This window comes from Loxodonta africana, chromosome 4 (genome assembly GCF_030014295.1).
Source record: "Loxodonta africana isolate mLoxAfr1 chromosome 4, mLoxAfr1.hap2, whole genome shotgun sequence".
NCBI lineage: Eukaryota > Metazoa > Chordata > Mammalia > Proboscidea > Elephantidae > Loxodonta > Loxodonta africana.
The window spans coordinates 123,864,822-123,882,070 of record NC_087345.1 but is presented as its reverse complement, the minus strand read 5'-3'; the positions used below and the strand labels follow the sequence as shown (position 1 = coordinate 123,882,070).

Here is a 17,249-nt window from a genome sequence, read left to right as displayed (position 1 = left end):
AAAAAAATTTATGGAAACTTATTGTTTAAAAGATTAATGAGAGAGATATCTCTGCAAATACAAAAGTATTAAACCCAAAAAGGGTACCAGAAGAAATAGAAAATTTGAACAGTTTGATAAACATTAAAGAAACTAAAATGGTAGCCAAATATCTCTTCTTCAAAATTCCCCAAGTCCAGATGGCTTTACAGTTCAGACCTACAAATCTTTTGAGAAACAGTTCTTATTTTATACAAGTTATCCCACAAAATTTTTAAAAAGTTAGAGGTGGGTAGTCCACTTTATGTGACTAGTGAGGTCTTGATTTTTAAACCACATAAGAAGTACTGGAAAAAAACAAAATTATAGACCTAGTTCAATAATGAGTGTGGATTCTATAATCTTAAATAAAATAGTAGCCAAAAGAATCTGAAAAAAAATATTAAAAATTATACATACTGATGAGGTAGGTTTATCCCAGGAATGCAATAATTTTTAACATCAGAAAATGTATCAATTTATTTACCACATTAATAGATCAAAAGAAAAAAATCATATAACTATCTCCATTAATGCAGGAAAAGCATCTGATGATATACAACATCTTTTTGTTTTATATTAAAAAAAAAAAAATTAGGAGTAGAAGGGAAATCCCTTAAAATGGCAAAGGTTATATGTCAAAAGCTTGCAGAAAAGAAAAACTTCAACTAAAAGGAGAAAGTTAAAGATGCATTTTCTTTAAGGCTAGGGATAAGAAAAGGACACCCACAATTAACACTGTTATTTACCACAGGACAAAAGTCCTGAATGCTGTTCTACAAAGAGAAAAGAAATAAACGCTGTAAGGACAGGCAGGAAAGAGAAAACTAACCAAGAGTTTTTGGAGACAATATGATCTAAAGAACCTTAAAAAATAATCACCCAACTAACAAACTGTTAGAATCATTTAGAGAGTTTAGCATAGTTGACCATACAAGATCAGCTGGCAACAATAACTGCCTACTATTATACCAACAATAACTACCTAGAAAATCTAATAAAAATAGGATACATTTCACAATACCAACAAAATTATCAAGTGTCTTTAAATAAGAATGTGTCGAATCTCTATGGAGAAAACTTTGAAACTTATCTTAATGGATGTTAATATCTTTCATGTTTGTGAATAGGATGATTTTATATTATAAAGATATCCATCTTTCTGAAATTAATCTATAAACTCAATAAAATTCTAATAAAAATTCCAGTTTTAAATTTTGAAATGTCACAAAGATAATCCCTTAAATGCTTTGCTGTTCCATTTTTCACATTTATGTCTTTAACCCACCTGGAAATATTTTCATATGGTGTGAGGAAGGGACTAATTTTATCTTTTTCTATATAGATAGCTAATTGTTCCAACACTTTTTAGGGAATAATCCATTCTTTCCTCATTGATTTTAAGTGCCCTCAAGCTCCCGTATAAGAGATCCTCCATCTGCAGCCATTACTAGTTAATGTTGGATCTTCTGATTTTATCCTTCATGTGTCTTAATATCTCTTTCATTTCTTCATCTCCTTGCTGAATTCTGGCTAGTTTGCTAGAATCCTTTTTTGTATTCACTAATTTTCTTATTTTTTTATGTCTCTTGATTCATACACTTGATAATAGTTTCCTCATCTTTTGTAATTTTGGATAAATAGCTTATCTTATTTGGGTATTATTTGTGAGAATCCTAAGCACCAAGTTATTACATTATCTTTCCAGAGTTGTTTTATCTTTCCCAGGTGCCGAAGGGACAGAATTTTGTGTCATTTTGTGAATTTGGTAGCTCCTGGACTGCAAATGTAATATGAATTCAGCCTCCAAATCTGTGTGAGGATGAGGCTAACTTTATGATTTCTCATGGGAAACATTTTTTTCTCCAACCTGATATCTACAAATGTCCATGTAATCTCTCTGTGGTGGTGTGTGAATTTTTTTCTTATCATTTATTCAGCAATGTGCATTGTGTATTAACCGTGTGCCATACACTGTGATATGCGATTTCTGCTTGTGATACATAGAGGTATCTGACACAGACCTCAAGAAACTTACAGTGTAAAATAGCTCAGTTAATTACACAAGTGTCAGAGTAGCAAAATTGTAGGAGCTCCTGCATCTGTAGGCATTAGAGCCTCCTCAGGAATTAGCCACGCCCCGTCTGTGCCGATCCAAGCAGGCTGCACTGCATTCTTCAGATGTAAGAACCAGGAAGTGCTCTTTGCTTGGTTACCTCTTCTATGTTACTTCTAATCTTTATGAAAACCCTCCCAGGTATGTGTGTTATCTCCATTTTAGGCTTAGGAAGGTTAACCTGTTCAAAGATAGAATTGGTAAACTCTGGGGTTGGAATCAGAACTCAGATTTGAGCTCACCACTACTCCAGGCTTCTTTGGAATGTCTGTTGATTTGGTTAATCTGAATTGTTAGTTTCATAGTTGTGATTGTTAAGGTTGTGTGTGCCAACTTGGCTGGGCCATGATTCTCAGTGGTTTGGCAGTTATTATATAGTTTGGCAGTCGTGTGATGATGTGATCACTTCATGACGAGATTTAATATAATGTGATCACCTCCATGATGGAATCTGCTGTGAGTATCAACTCAGTTGAGAGGGAGTTTCTGTGGGGGTGTGGCCTACATCCAGTAGAGGTAGACTTTCTGGCAAGGCTCATGGGCTTTTGCTCACTCTGGGTCCTGCAGCTGGCTCCTGTTTGTCTGACCTCCAGTTCTTTGGACTCGAGCCAGCAGCTTACCTACCGTCTTGCCTGCTGATCTTGGGACTCATCAATCTTCACAGCCTGTGAGAAAGGACCCTGCTGTCTGACCCGCTGATCTTGGGTTTACCAGCGCCCGTGGCTATGTGAATCAGGAGAAGCCTCCAGCCTCACCCATGGACCTGGGACGTTCCAGCCTTTACAACCACGTGAGCCATTTCTTTGATATAAATCTCTCTAAATAGATATTAATATGCCTTATTGGTTTTGCTTCTCTAGAGAATACAGCCTAAGACAGTAGTTCATGTCCCCCAACTTGTGGGGCTTTTGTGACTATTTCCAAAGCCAGACTACACAGAAGCCAATTCAGAGTGGGAGAGAGAGAAACTCACTGTGAAGAGGGAGGAGGCCCACATTTTGTGCCTCCTCATTTCACATGGGAAAAGTGCTAGATTCTTTCTTCTTTTTTGTTTTCATTGTTTTTCTTTTTTACCTTTACTATTCTTGGCCTGAAAACCCTGGTGGCAGAGTGGTTAAGTGCTACAGCTGCTAACCAAAAGGTCAACAGTTAGAACCCTCCAGGAGCTCCTTGGAAACTCTATGGGCCAGTTCTACTCTGCCCTATAGGGTCGCTATGAGTCAGAATTGACTCGACGGCAGCGGGTTTGGTTATTCTTGGCCCTAACCTTTTGTCCTAGCCATTTAGTGCTGCTATAACAGAAATACCACAAGTGGATGGCTTTAACAAAGAGAAGTTTATTCTGTCACAGTCCAGTAGGCTAGAAGTCCAAATTCAGGGCGCCGGCTCCAGGGGATGCTTTCTCTCTTTGTCAGCTCTGGAGGAAGGTCCTTGTCATCAGTCTTCTCTTGGTCTGGGAACATCTCAGCCCAGGAACCTCAGGTACAAAGGATGTTCTCTGCTCCCGGCACTGCATTCTTGGTGGTACGAGGCCCCCAACTCTCTGCTTGCTTCTCTTCCCTTTTATTTCTTGTAAGATAAAAGGTGGTGCAGGCCATACCCCAGGGAAACTCCCTTTACATTGGATCAGGGATGTGACCTTAGTAAGGCTGTTACAATCCCACCCTAATCCTCTTTAACATAAAATTAAAAGCATAAAATGGAGGCCAGCCACACAATACTGGGAATCAGCCCTAACCAATTGACAGATATTTTGGGGGGATGCAATTCAATCCATGACAGCTTTGTTCATAAACATTCATTTATATAAAAGAAAATCTAGGGTTTCTTATATTACACCTTAACCCTTCATCCCACCTTCCTGATGTAATTTCCCATTAGTAAAATGCCTGGTTTAACCTGCACAGTGTGGTTTAAAGTCAGGAAAGGTGTGCGTCAGGGCTGTATCCTTTCACCATGCTTATTCAGTCTGTATGCTGAGCAAATAATCTGAGAAGCTGGACTATATGAAGAAGAATGGGGCATCAGGATTGGAGGAAGACTTACTAACAACCTGCATTATGCAGATGACACAACCTTGCTTGTTGAAAGTGAAGAGAACTTGAAGCACTTACTGATGAAGTTCAAAGACCACAGCCTTCAGTATGGATTACACCTCAACATGTAGAAAACAAAAATCCTCACAACTGGACCAATAAGCTACATCATGATAAATGGAGAAAAGATTGACATTGTCAAGGATTTCATTTTACTTGGATCCACAATCAACAGCCATGAAAGCAGCAGTCAAAAAATCAGATGATACATTGCATTGGGCAAATCTGCTGCAAAAGACCTCCTGAAAGTGTTAAAAAGCAAAAGATGTCACTTTAAAGACTAAGGTGTGCCTGACCCAAGTCATGGTGTTTTTAGTCTCCTCATATGCTTGCGAAAGCTGGACAGTGAATAAGGAAGACCAAAGAAGAACTGATGACTTTGAGTTATGGTGTTGGCGAGGAATATTGAATATACCACGGACTGCCAAAAGAACGAATAAATCTGTCTTGGAAGAAGTACAGCCAGAACGCTCCTTAGAAGCGAGGATGGCAAGACTTTGTCTCACATATTCTGAATATGTTACCAGGAGGAACCAGTCCCTGGAGAAGGATATCATGTTAGATAAAGTGGAGAGTCAGCAAAAGAGAGAAAGACCCTCAATGAGATGGTATGATACAGTGGCCGTGATGGTGGGCTCAGGCGTGGTGGCAGTCGTGAGGATGGCGCTGAACCGGGCAGTGTATCTTCTTTTGTGCATGGGGTCTCTGTGGGCCGGGCTGACTTGGTGGCAGCTAGCAATACAACAACAAGCTACACCTACAATATCTCAAATGCTTCCTAGGCGACTAGCTAAATTTTAAGAGATTAATTTATTCGAAGGGTGCTAATTTTATGGTATTTTCCTAGGGAAAATACACCTTTTCCTAGAGAAAAAAACACAGTAAGTTCCAGCCAGTTTATTACTTGAAGGTAACCAAGCTAATTTTTTAAACTAAAAAGCTAAATCTCTTGAATTGCTCTTATCCAGTCCTGAGGCTTAAGGTCCTCCTTGTGGTCCTCCAACCCTGTGCTTAAAAATTTCTCTATGCCCCAGGAAGCTTTTGTGTTTTCAAATTGGTCACTGTTACATGCCTGCACGCTTTCAGATCAGCATAGACTAGATGGTGGAAAGAAACTATTGAAACAGGGTTTTGAGTCCGCAGTATGTGCTGTAAGTTTTTTAAAAAATTTTTAGGCAAATATATAAGTTGGAGCCCTGGTGGTGCAGTGGTTAAGCATTTGGCTGCTCACCAAAAGGTCGGCAGTTCAAATCCACCAGCTGCTCCTTGGAAACCCTATGGGGCAGTTCTATTCTGTCCTACAGGGCACTTAGAGTTGGAACTGACAGAAACAGGTTACTTTTGGTTTTATACAAGTTAATATTGGTAATAAGATATGACCACTGCTATGTTAGTTGAAACCTATACGATGTGCTAGAAGAGTCCAGAGGCCTGAGGAAGTTTTGGATATACCCATTTGAGTGGAGCTTTGATGGTTGATAAGAGGCCGCCAAGTAGAGGAGGTGGGATGGATACTCAAGTAGAATGAACGGAATGAACAGCTAGTACCCCAGCACAGACCAGGACAAAAAAAGAAAAAAAAAAAACAAATTCTGTGGAACTGTGTCAACTCTGACCACTTCAGGATATTCTTCAAGTGTAATAACTGATGCCTGCTCTGTGCCAAGTGATAGTCTAGGTGTTTAAATTGTGTTAGTCCATTTAATCTTCAAAATAAACCTATGAGGTTAGTTCTGTTATTATTCCCATTTTACGTTGTGGAATCTGAGACACCAAGAAATTAAAGAACTTTCCTAAGTCCACATGTAGCATGTAGTAGAATAAGGCCATCTGACCCCAGAGGCTGTGTGCCACATCACCATGTTATATTGCCTTCTACCATGTTCTTCCAAGAGCTTGTTGAATGGGAAGTGTTTATTTATGCGGCTTCCTTTTACAGGCATGTTATTCCAAGTGTCTGTTGAGGAACCAGAAGTATTTATTCATGCACCTTCCTTTTGCAGGCAACCAATGTGCTTTGGTAATCATAAACCGCTATATTTTAATAGCACTTCACAAACTCCCCTGGGGAGAAAAGGAACAGGCTGACCCAAAACGGAAGAGGAACCCTAAAAGGTGGAAGGAAGAAGGCTGAAAACAAGCTTCACTCTGAATTTAGTTATAGAGCAGAATACCCTGTTGGGACGGGAAGTGATGAAGGCCATCATGCTTCATTAAATCTAGAAGGGCAGATTGTGCCCAAAATCATGGAATGCAAGATTCAGACAAAACTGTGTCTCATTCACTGAGATTAAAGTGCCAGCTTTTAGAAAAGGAAGACAAAAGATCCTACCAGGGTTCAGGTAATTAATTTTTGTATGTTCAACTTATATTACTGTAAGCTGCCTTTAATAACTTCTTGTATTCTTGGCTTTATTGTTCATGAAGAGGTCAGGTGTCCTACATGGATTTGGGGCAATAATCATATACTGGTGCCCTGGTTCCAAGGACTTCTGGGAGCAGATTGTGAGGAGAGAGTGAAAAGGAAGCTAAAAAGAGGATGTTTATATTTAATAAAAATAAATCCCTAACTTCCTGGGCTAAAACCAGTCTAGACTTGTTTTTTCCATTTTGCACAATGTCCGCAACAACAGAATAAATTTAATAAAACCAAACAAACTGGGGGTTGAGTTTTGGCATAGAAAGTCAGACAGAAATAGAACGGGCTACTTTTAAGTTGAGCCTAATGACTGATTTACAAACCAGTGGTAGACTAAGGCTGCATTGGCCTTAACTGAACCACAGTTATTTTCGTTATGAGAAGACAATAGAGAGGCAGAATCTGAGGCCTGGTGCCTGGCACACGAACGAGTCAGCCCATCAGTTTTGCTCTCCTTTTTTTTTAATTTTCAAAACTCAAAATTTTAGAGTTGGAAAGAACGCTTAAGATCATTTTTCCAGCCACCTTAATTTGTTTGGAGAAAAATGAGACTCAGAGGAGTTAAATGTCCTCTCTTTCACTCAGTTAGGTAGAACAATGTATCACTAAATTATGAGACCACCAGTGCCAGTTGCTGATGGAGTGGGTCCCGACTCATGGTGACCCCATGTGTGTCAGAGTACAGCTGTACTCCATAGGGTTTTTAATGGCTGATTTTTCAGAAGTAGATTGCCAGGCCTTTCTTCTGAGGCACCTCTGGATAAACCCAAACTTCCAAGCTTTTGCTTAGCAGCCAAGTGTGATAACCATTTGTACCACCCAGGTACTCCAATTATGAGACCACATCTTCTAAATGAGGACATTTAGTTTTAGTGCTATGAGCTGGGAAAATAAATGTGGAAGCAATTCAATTTACACACACTTGAGCATAAATTAACAGCATCAGCTCTTATAAATTGGTGGACTCTGTGTTTGGGGATTAGCTGGTATTCTCCTCTCTCTCTTTTTTATTTTTTACTATTTTAGGCTGCTTTTTGTAGTGCCAAAATATCTAGACAGAGGTAGGGTGTGTTTGTGGCATGCGGCGTGCTTGTTCATAGGAGCATCTGAGTCTAATCCAAAGACTGTGTATTTTTATATTTCAAATGTTTCTATTCCTCATCTCATTTTATTTCTATAATATACTTGTGAGGAGATAAATTGAAATACAATAATGTTCCTAAGATTTCATGCTGAGTTTAATGTGGGAAATCAGGATTAGAACTAAAATATCCTCTCTCATTTCAGTTTTTCTTATAACAGGCTGCACTCTACCACTAATCCCCTCTGTTAAAATGAATTAGAGAAGCTGTACAGTAAATGAAATACTGAATGGTACATATGCTTCTATGTTTATTTTTACAAAAGATGCTCCTAGTTAATTTCTTTAGCATGTTGTGCTAATTTTGGAGAGAACATGCCATTTGGAATCGTGACACGTGCGTCTTCTCTGGACCCCATTGTTTTAAAATTTAATTCCCTGTGGTGAGACTAAAGAGATGATGGTTCAGTGGTAAAATTCTCACCTTTCATGCAGGCGACCTGTGTTTGATTCCTGGCCAATGCACCTCAAGGAAAGCTGCCACCATCTGTCAGTAGAGGCTGTGATGTTGAACAGGTTTCAGCAGAGCTTCTAGACCAAGATGGGCTAGGAAGAAAGGCCTGGCAATCTACTTCCAAAAAAACCAGTCAATGAGAACTTGAAGATCCCAGCGGTCCAGTCCCCAGCTGGTCATGGGGATGGGGCAGGGCCAGGCAGCATTTTGTTCCTTTGTGCAGGGGGCTTCCATTGGGGTGGGGAGGGTGACTTGAAGGCACCTAACAACAACACTGGGCTCTGGTGGTACAGTGGTTAAGAGCACCACTGCTATCTTAGTCATGTAGTGCTGCTATAACAGACATACCCCAAGTGGATGGCTTTAACAAAGAGAAATGTGTTCTCTCATGGTTGACTAGGCTACAAGTCCAAATTCAGGGCATCAGCTCCAGGGGAAGGCTTTCTCTCTCTATCGGCTCTGGAGGAAGGTCCTTGTGATGCATCAGTCTTCCCTTGTTTTGGGGGCATCTCAGCGCAGTAACCTCAGGTCCAAACTACATACTGTGCTCCCGGCGCTGCTTTCTTGGTGGTGTGAAGTCCCTGTGTCTCTCTGCTCGCTTTTCTCTTTTATATCTGAAAGAGATTGGCTTAAGATACTACCTAATCTTGTAGACCTCATCAATATAGCTGCCACTAATCCATCTTATTACATCATAGTGATAGGATTTACAACACATAGGGAAATCACATCAGAAGATAAAATAGTAGAGAATTGTACAAGGGAATCATGACCTAGCCAAGTTGACAGATATTTTTGGGGGACACAATTCAATCCATGACAGCTGCTAACCAAAAGGTTGGCAGTTCGAATCCACCAGCTGCTTCTTGGAAAACTTATGGGGCAGCTCTACTCCGTCCTATAGGGTTGCTATGAGTCAGAATCGACTCGATGGCAACAGGGTTTTTGTTTTTTTTTTTTTAAAACAACAGACTAAGAAGATGTTTTACAGGCCTCTTTGTAGTGAACAGCACTCCATGCCTGACTCTTCTCATGGCCAATTATTTTCCTATTTCTTATCAGAAATTAGACAAACCGAACCTTATGACGGTCCTATAAATGCTGAGCCAAGAAATAACTCTGGCAGAGCAAATAGCTGCTTGAAGTTCTGATATTTCCCTTAAGTTTTCTCCTCTTCATCTAACTGTGGCCACTTTGTTCAGGTCTTAGAGGTCAATCTCTTTACGGGAAAAAAATAAACTCTTTTATTGTGAGGAATTCTCGAGTGTTTATTTAATGGGTGTGTCCCTTGCAGAAACACGGTCAGGAATTTGTAGACGTGCATGAGAAATGAATATGAGCTCCACAAATAAAACAGACTTTGCTGCGGTTTGGGTTCTCTCCAGTTTTTGATTACTAAGGACTGTAACTAATATATGTCCTCTTCCAGATAGATCCCTTTTAAGATCCTGCTTGATGATTATCAGTTTTCCTTCTTCATTCGTCAGTTATCCAACAACAACAAAGCCCTTTTAAGTTTATTCTTCAAATTTCAGTCTCGGCTTGGAATTTGAAAACATTGTACATAAAACCAGACATTTTGAGAACTATGTGGAAATTGTGCTTTGTGAACTTGAGCTTTTTGGAAAAGACTATGTGAAGATACTAAGTAGTAATCACATACCTTATTCTGTCCTATAGGGTTGCTATGAGACTGAATCTACTTGACAGCAATGAGCTTTAATCACATAGGTCGGAATCACTTAGGTTGGAAAATGGTGACTTACTCCTCGAGAGAGCCCTGATGAACTGGATGCATCAGAATGTTATGTCATTTAGCGAATTGGAAAATGAGAAGGTAGAAGGAGCAGTAGAGAATCATAAGCTGATGACAGATCTCCAGATGTAGCCATTAGTAAATTGCCATTTTAACACTTGGTCTGGCTTGAATAATTATGACCACCCTTAAACTTACTGGCTACCATTTTTTTCCAAACGCCTGCTGTCCTCAAAAGAATAATGATTCTCTGACCCTTCAGCTCTCACCTTACAAATCAACATCACATAAGTGGCTATTACCATCCTTGTATTTCACAATCATGTAAATACCCTGCCCACAAACCACCTTGCCCTCCCATGAACACCTAACATTTCTGCTTGTTGACTGACTTAGCCTCTTCCCTTCTCCAGCCCTGATGTATTATTAGTGGTGTTAAGGGTAAAGAGCATGCGGAATGAGCAGAATGAGTCAATCCAAGAGAGTCTGCAGGTCTAAGGAGTTAGATCATAAGTAATTATTTCCCATTTTCATTCTGTGGCATGTTTGCCAAAGTGTGGTGGAATGAAGTTTAGATGGGCTACAAAGGAATATCATTTGGGACCAATACGATTCTGATGATCATGGTGTAGAGCGCAGAGGTTATAGGACAGAGCCAGAACTTCCAACATACTCGTCAATGTATATCCACTTCCCTCCAGGTGCTTCCTTCCCTGATTGTTCCCCTTTGTGCTCAGCCCTGATATTATAAATCAGTGTGCCTCAAACTTTGCCCCATGTAATGACCTGGAGTCACATCCTAGGAAAAGGAGGAGATGGAGGATGAAGTAGAAACAGAGGCCATGAGTTGGTAGAAGAGTAGTGAAAGATTGATCACGAGGTTGGTAATTATTAGCAAGAAGGTACCACATGGGGTTGCCATGAGTTGAAATCAATTGAACACCAACTAATAACAACAACAACAGTCAGAAATAAGGAGCAGCGAGCGGAGACAGGAAGTTAAGGCATTGTTGACTTTGGACATAAAAGGAAAAGATAATTAGCAAAAAATATTATAGGCTCCATGAAATGTAGATGGTATAAGTAAACTTTATGGTCAGAATTTAGAGTTAAATTTACCATCAGTTTTTGTTCACTCACAAATTACTGCTTACCTCTTTGTTTTCTCTTTATTGAAGAATCATTATCGTCATCATCTTAAAATATTTGAATATCCATTAAGTACATTAGAAATTCAGACCATTCCTCAAATCCTCAGTGAACTTCATATTTGTCCTACACGAGGGAACCAGATGGCTGGGGATGGGAAAAGGTGGAGTCAACATTGTGCTATGTGTAGTCTGATATATTTCCTGGTACATCCTCATCTCATGGCAGGTGCTTCACAAGTGGTTGATGAAGGAATGTGTGAGGGCATGACTTGGAGACTTAACACTCTTGTACTGCCCCCAGAAGTCTGCTCTAATCCTTTGTGTGAAGACAACATAGTCATATGTTCGCCCCCAACCTCAACTCAAAGAGGGTGTTGTATATTTTATTGGATAAAATAAATTCACTCTTTCCTTACCCTTTTGCATAGCATTGGTGCAATGATTATGATAACCTGAAAGAAGTGCTGTCCTAGAGCTAGGCATGTGTAGTAGATGCTGTGGTGAGCCATGCAGATTAACAACTCTCCCCCCACCCCGTCAACACACACACTTTAGAACAGAAGCACTCTTCCCCTAGCTATTCAGAGTGATGGCAAATGATAGATCTCATCCACCCAGAGATTGCTCATATTGCATGCCTCTTTCCTGGGTGCAGCACATCCCACAATCAATGTCAGAGTATAAGGGCTGGTTCTCATTCCTTAATTCAGGACCATTCTGCAGTGACACCTTAGCACCAAATCTCCCATGGGATAATATGAGCTTTTGTTATGACTGCATCACAGCCCAACTTCTCCTTTTCCAGTCCTGGTATCTTCATTTCCCCACTTGTCTTGAACCCAAGAACACTACCCAGTAAACTTCCTGCAAAGAAACCCAGTCTCAGAGTGTTCTTTCTGGAAAACATGACCTGTGACATAACTTATTTGTTGACTTTAAATTTCTTACTTCACCACAGCTGGAATTATGTCAAATCTGGTCTACTTTTCGTCCTCAGGACCAGGCTACACTATGTCCCTATATTAAGATCAGAGGGCCTTATGTAGGAATTGAATGCTGCTATATAAGGTTGCTATGAATCGGAATTGAACTGACCACAACGGGTTTGGGTTTTTATTAAAACTTAGTGCAATTGTTTGAACTATGAAACATTAAAGTTTTGGATTCCATAAAACTTTTCATAGCCCTTGACTTAGTTTAACTCCTATCCCTTTACTCACCTCTATTCCTCCGCTCCTAGTATGACTCAGATATTTGTTTATTGAGCTCACAAAAACAAAGACCTTGGTTGTAGAAGGGAAAGAAAAGAGTGACATATTGGCCTATCTTAGAAATGATTTGAAGAAGGATGAATCTCCTTCAAATTTACAGATACATGATTTAAAATTTTTTTTTCTTTGATTTCTAGAGTACTTTCCTCCAAAGGTCCAAAGCTCAAAATATGTCAGTGTTTAACTTCCTCCTTTTTCTATTCTCTAGGTCTCTCCATGGAAAAGTTCTGTAGTTAGGACCATGAATCGGATCCATTCCACTTCCTGTTTTATTCTCCTCTGCTTAGAAACCAGATACTTTCAGAAAAGTGAAATAGGACTGGTTCCAGACTCAATTGTAAACTTGTTTGTCTATGATGAGCCTCGTCCCTTTGCTGGTGGACTTTTTCCTTATGTGGCTCTTCCTCCCCCAACTTTGGGAACTTCTCACCCCACTGTCAGCCTCCTACTCATCCCTCTTCTCATTATACAGGCTTCCCTGCTGTACTGCTCTCTGTCCGTGGCCCAGAACTACTTCAGTGGCTTCATATTGCCTGTTGTCTCTACAGCTTCCCTATTCTGCAGCTTACCTAAGGCCAGGTTTACTCTACTCTTCAGAGAAATTTTTGCCTAGCACATTTGTAGTTGGTTAATAAGTATTTGAATGAATGAATGAATGAGTGAGTGAATAAATAAACTGCTCTCTCATCATACCCCACTTTGTACCTGCTCTACCCTATGCCCTCTACCCCCAAGGTATATGAGTATTAAACAGGGTCATGATGAAGACAGCATGCTTTCCTATATAGCATAATCCAACTAGGTGAGCTGGGAAAGGAACCCCATAATAGGTAGAGGTTAGTTATCTCAAATATTTCTCCAATATCAAGTTTGGGGGCCTCCCATGAAAATTCACTTAAGAAAGACCCGGAAGGAAGCCCTTTCTTTTCCATAAATTATAACAATTGAAGAAATGACTGTTACCCAGAGAAGACAATATAGTATTATATAAAAAAAGGTAATGACCAAAACCCATTGCCGTTGAGTAGATTCCTACTCATAGTGACCCTATAGGACATAGTAGAAGTGCCCCATAGGGTTTCAAAGGCCGTAATCTTTACGGAGGCAATCTGCCACATCTGTCTCCTGCAGAGTAGCTGGTGGGTTCTAACAGCCGACCTTTTGGTTAGCAGCCAGGTGCTTAACCCCTGTGCCACTAGAGCTCCTCCAGCCTTTAGTTAATATGTATTACCACTCTGGGTTCTTAAAATATCCTGTGAACAATTGTATTATTGTCACTGACTTGAAGTTCAAAGATAGAAAGTGGTGGTTTTTCCCAGGTCACAGAGCCACACACACAGAAGTGGAGATTCAAACACTAACTTTCCTGTCGTTCCTCTGAGTCCTTCCCTGTTTTCGTTATTTCTTTTTATCACAGTCTTCCACATCTGCCTGTATCTTTTGCAAAGGTCTATTGCACAACATTACTACTTAGCACCTTAAAGAAAAAATATGGCAGTGTTGCCAGTGAGGGCCAATGAATGATTTCACATGAAAAACAGCTGAAATGTATCTAGATAGTACAAGAGTAATATAGCCCTGGGGAAAAACATAGACCCTTCAGAAGAAATTACCCAAAGACAGAGAAAAGTTAGAAACTGCCGAAGTTTGTAATCCTAGGTCTGGTTTTTAGTGAATGCATGAGAATCTGCAGAAATCTCTTCTTTCTGAAGTTTACTCTTTGATGATGAGTCCCTAAAACTACAAGGAACAGATTGGTTGTGAAGAAGATAGGCAAAAAATAGCTGGTGGTTCTGGGAGAGCCACAACTGAGAAGGAATAATTCAATTTAGTACCATAAACACATAAGACAACTAAATAAGCATACAAACTGTACAAACCCTTTGCTGTAGAGTCAATTCTGATTCATAGCGACCCTACAGGACAGAGTAGAACTACCCCATAGGGTTTCCAAGGAGCAGCTGGTGGATTCAAACAGCCGACCTTTTGGTTAGCAGCCAACCTCTTAACCACTGTGCCACCAGGGCTCCAAGCATACAAAAGATAATGTGTAATACATTGCTACTGAATTTCATCAAGCAGCAAAATATAATGTGAAGATATTAAGACTTACATGTTCAATGTTGGCCATAGTCATTGAAACACTTCAAATAAAATAATTGAAAAATTAATCCAATATTGAAAAAAATATATCCCCCCCCAAAAAAAAAATACCAAGCCAGTTGCTGTCCAGTCAATTCCAACTCATGGTGACCCCATGTATATCAGAGTAGAACTATGTTCCATACAGTTTTCAGTGGCTGATTTTTCAGAAGTAGATCACCAGGCCTTTTTTCTGAAGCATCTCTGGGTGGACTCCAACTGCCAACTTTTTGTTTTGCAGCTGAATGTCTTAACTGTTTGCACCACCCAGGTGCTCCCCGAACAAAATATAACTCATGGGAATTTATTCTTTGGCATTTGCCAAATCCCTACAATAGCTTGGGGGTCCTAACATTTTAAGCAAGAAAGGGGGAAAGTTGAGAAAGAGCAAGATGAATCAAAGAACTTGGAAATAATTGATAAAGAAGTTGGATTGTGAGTATGGAGAAAAGAAGATTGGATAAGGGGGCTTAAGAGTAACCAACAAGGAGTTGAAAGTGTCTTTTGCCAGATAGTGACTGGCAGCTGTTAAGAATTTCCACAGAGAGTTGTCAATTGCCATCAAGTTGGCTCCAACCCAGCGTATAACAGAATGAAACGTTGCTTGGTCCTGTGCCATCTTCATGACTGTTGGTAATCAGACAGTGTTCTGTGGTGATCCCTAGGGTTTTCATTGACTAATTTTCAGAAGTAGATCACCAGGCCCTTCTTAGTCTATCTTAGCCTGGAAGCTCTGCTGATACTGGCCCACCACTGGGAACCCTGCTTGTATTTGAAATACCAGCGGCATAGCTTCCAGTATCATAGTAACACGCAAGCCACCGTAGTATGATAAACTGACAGATAGTGGTGGTTCATAGATGGTAGATGAGAAGAAATAAGCTTGCGTGGCTGGGGGACCTAGACTAGACATCAGGAAGAATTTCCTGACTTAGAATGTCCAGAACTCTGGCTTACATGACCAAAGAAAGGCTCCTGGGATGTGCCTGCCCTAGCAATATTTTTCAGCCTCAAGCAAAAGACTGTTTGGTGGTTTAGTGCAGCCCTGTGGATGGACTGGGTGACCCCTCAGAAGTTCAGCCTCATGTTTCTGAGAGCTGTGCTGCACACTGCTGCTTTCACAGTGTCGTTGCCAGCGGCTGACTCTCAGCTTCGAGGCTGTGGACTTTTCCCCACAGAAGGGAACAACCATGCCTTTCACTCTGTTCTTTACTTGGACCACTGCTTAGATATACATATGTGGTTTTTCAGCTCTTCAGCACTTAGGCACTTTCCTTCTGAGCCAAGGGCCTCCTGGGTACAATGTAGCATCTGTGTGTTGACAGTAACAGCCTGTGGGCCAGAGACACTTGGGCAAACACTCCCTCTATTCCTTATGGGCTGGATTGCACACCTCACCTGCAATAATCCATGGTTTAGTCAACTCCAGCCCACCACAGCTCCCCTCCCCCTACCCATTCCCCAACCATTTACCTAAATCGATTCCTAACTGTTTTGCTACATTTATGCCAATCTCATGCAGGATGGCCTCTATCCACCTCCAGTCCCACCCACAGAATAAACAATAACATGTTAGTGGCATATGGCCTGATACTAAACAGTGGGCATTGAAGGGTGAGGTACATACTGTGTAGTTGGGCAGCTGGGTATTTACTAAAGGTTTGGCCTGCAAAGAGATGCCAGTCTTTTCCTATAACATTATTGCCTTTTATTTATTATGCAAGTTGTTGATTTACACAGGGAGTTGGGAATGCTAAATAAGCATGGAGTTTGCACATGGTCTGCTTCTGCTAAGTTCAGAGTGTTGGAAACCTCATTTAACTTCTGGCAAAAACACATAATTCCCAAATGCTGTTTAAAACCATTCTTTTGTTCTTGGTCCTGAGTCAGAGAGGAGATGTGTACTTGTGAGGTAAGGTAAAACTTCAGCCCTTAAGTCACCCGAAAACAGCAGAGACTATGTTGTGTCTAAGTCATGCAGTGTACAAACTCAGTGTTAAATGACAAACCAGCACAATCTCTCTAGAAATGTGCCTCCTTTGTAGGCATCACAGTGTTTATCTGAAAGCCTTCAACCAGTGATATCACAGATGAAACTACACAGTATGAATGCATAAAAGAAAATTGGGTAGATAGTGAGAGATAAAGAAAATTAAAAAAAAGGAAAGAGCAAATGAGATTTTAAGGAATAAAACAGAGCAGTGGGTGTGTGTATGTGTGTATCTGTATGTGTGCATATGTGTATGTGTGTGTGCATATGTGTGTGGTTGGAAGGCCTGATGATCCTGTTTAGTGTCTTTAGGGTTTGAGTTGCCTGTTTTTATTCAGCATAAAGTAGATATTTGGTGGTAGGAAGAAGTATCATGGAGAAATCAGAGTTCCACCTTTTGAGCCTTTTCTTCTGATTCATGATTTTCTCTCTGAAAAACATCATGACATGGAGAGTTAGATTTGGGGTTCACTCTTATTTTTGAGCTGAGATTAATAAGCTAAATTGTTTGCGACTCCTAAAGCCATCTTCAGTTTTATCTCATTAACTCTTTTACATGGAGTTTGACTTGTTTCCCATTGATACCATAAATGGAATGGTTGGAAAAAAAGTTCATCTCCTTTGAATATGCAAGGCCATTCCAAAAAGGCTTTTCTAGTCCTATTCCTTGACTGGATCCTAATAAGCATCCTTAC

At 40.2% G+C, this 17,249-nt stretch overlaps 1 protein-coding gene and 1 long non-coding RNA gene across 4 annotated transcripts in view; one reads left to right on the top strand and one right to left on the bottom strand.

Annotated features, from left to right (window-relative positions):
• The first annotated feature begins 5,645 nt into the window (after window positions 1-5,645).
• Window positions 5,646-17,249, top strand: part of LOC135231229 (uncharacterized) — a 45,735-nt gene continuing 34,131 nt past the window's right edge. The window contains exon 1 of the long non-coding RNA XR_010321889.1: window positions 5,646-6,572. This is a non-coding gene — a long non-coding RNA (uncharacterized LOC135231229). The remainder of the gene's footprint in view (window positions 6,573-17,249) is intronic.
• ERP27 (endoplasmic reticulum protein 27) overlaps window positions 14,859-17,249 on the bottom strand; it is a 35,838-nt gene continuing 33,447 nt past the window's right edge. Inside the window, exon 5 of one of the 3 annotated variants that reach the window (XM_064284545.1) lies at window positions 14,859-16,984. In XM_064284545.1, the coding sequence (XP_064140615.1) occupies window positions 16,937-16,984 (48 nt within the window). In that variant the 3' untranslated portion in view covers window positions 14,859-16,936. The remainder of the gene's footprint in view (window positions 16,985-17,249) is intronic. The other 2 variants (XM_003405671.3, XM_023554599.2) reach the window with 2 other exon arrangements.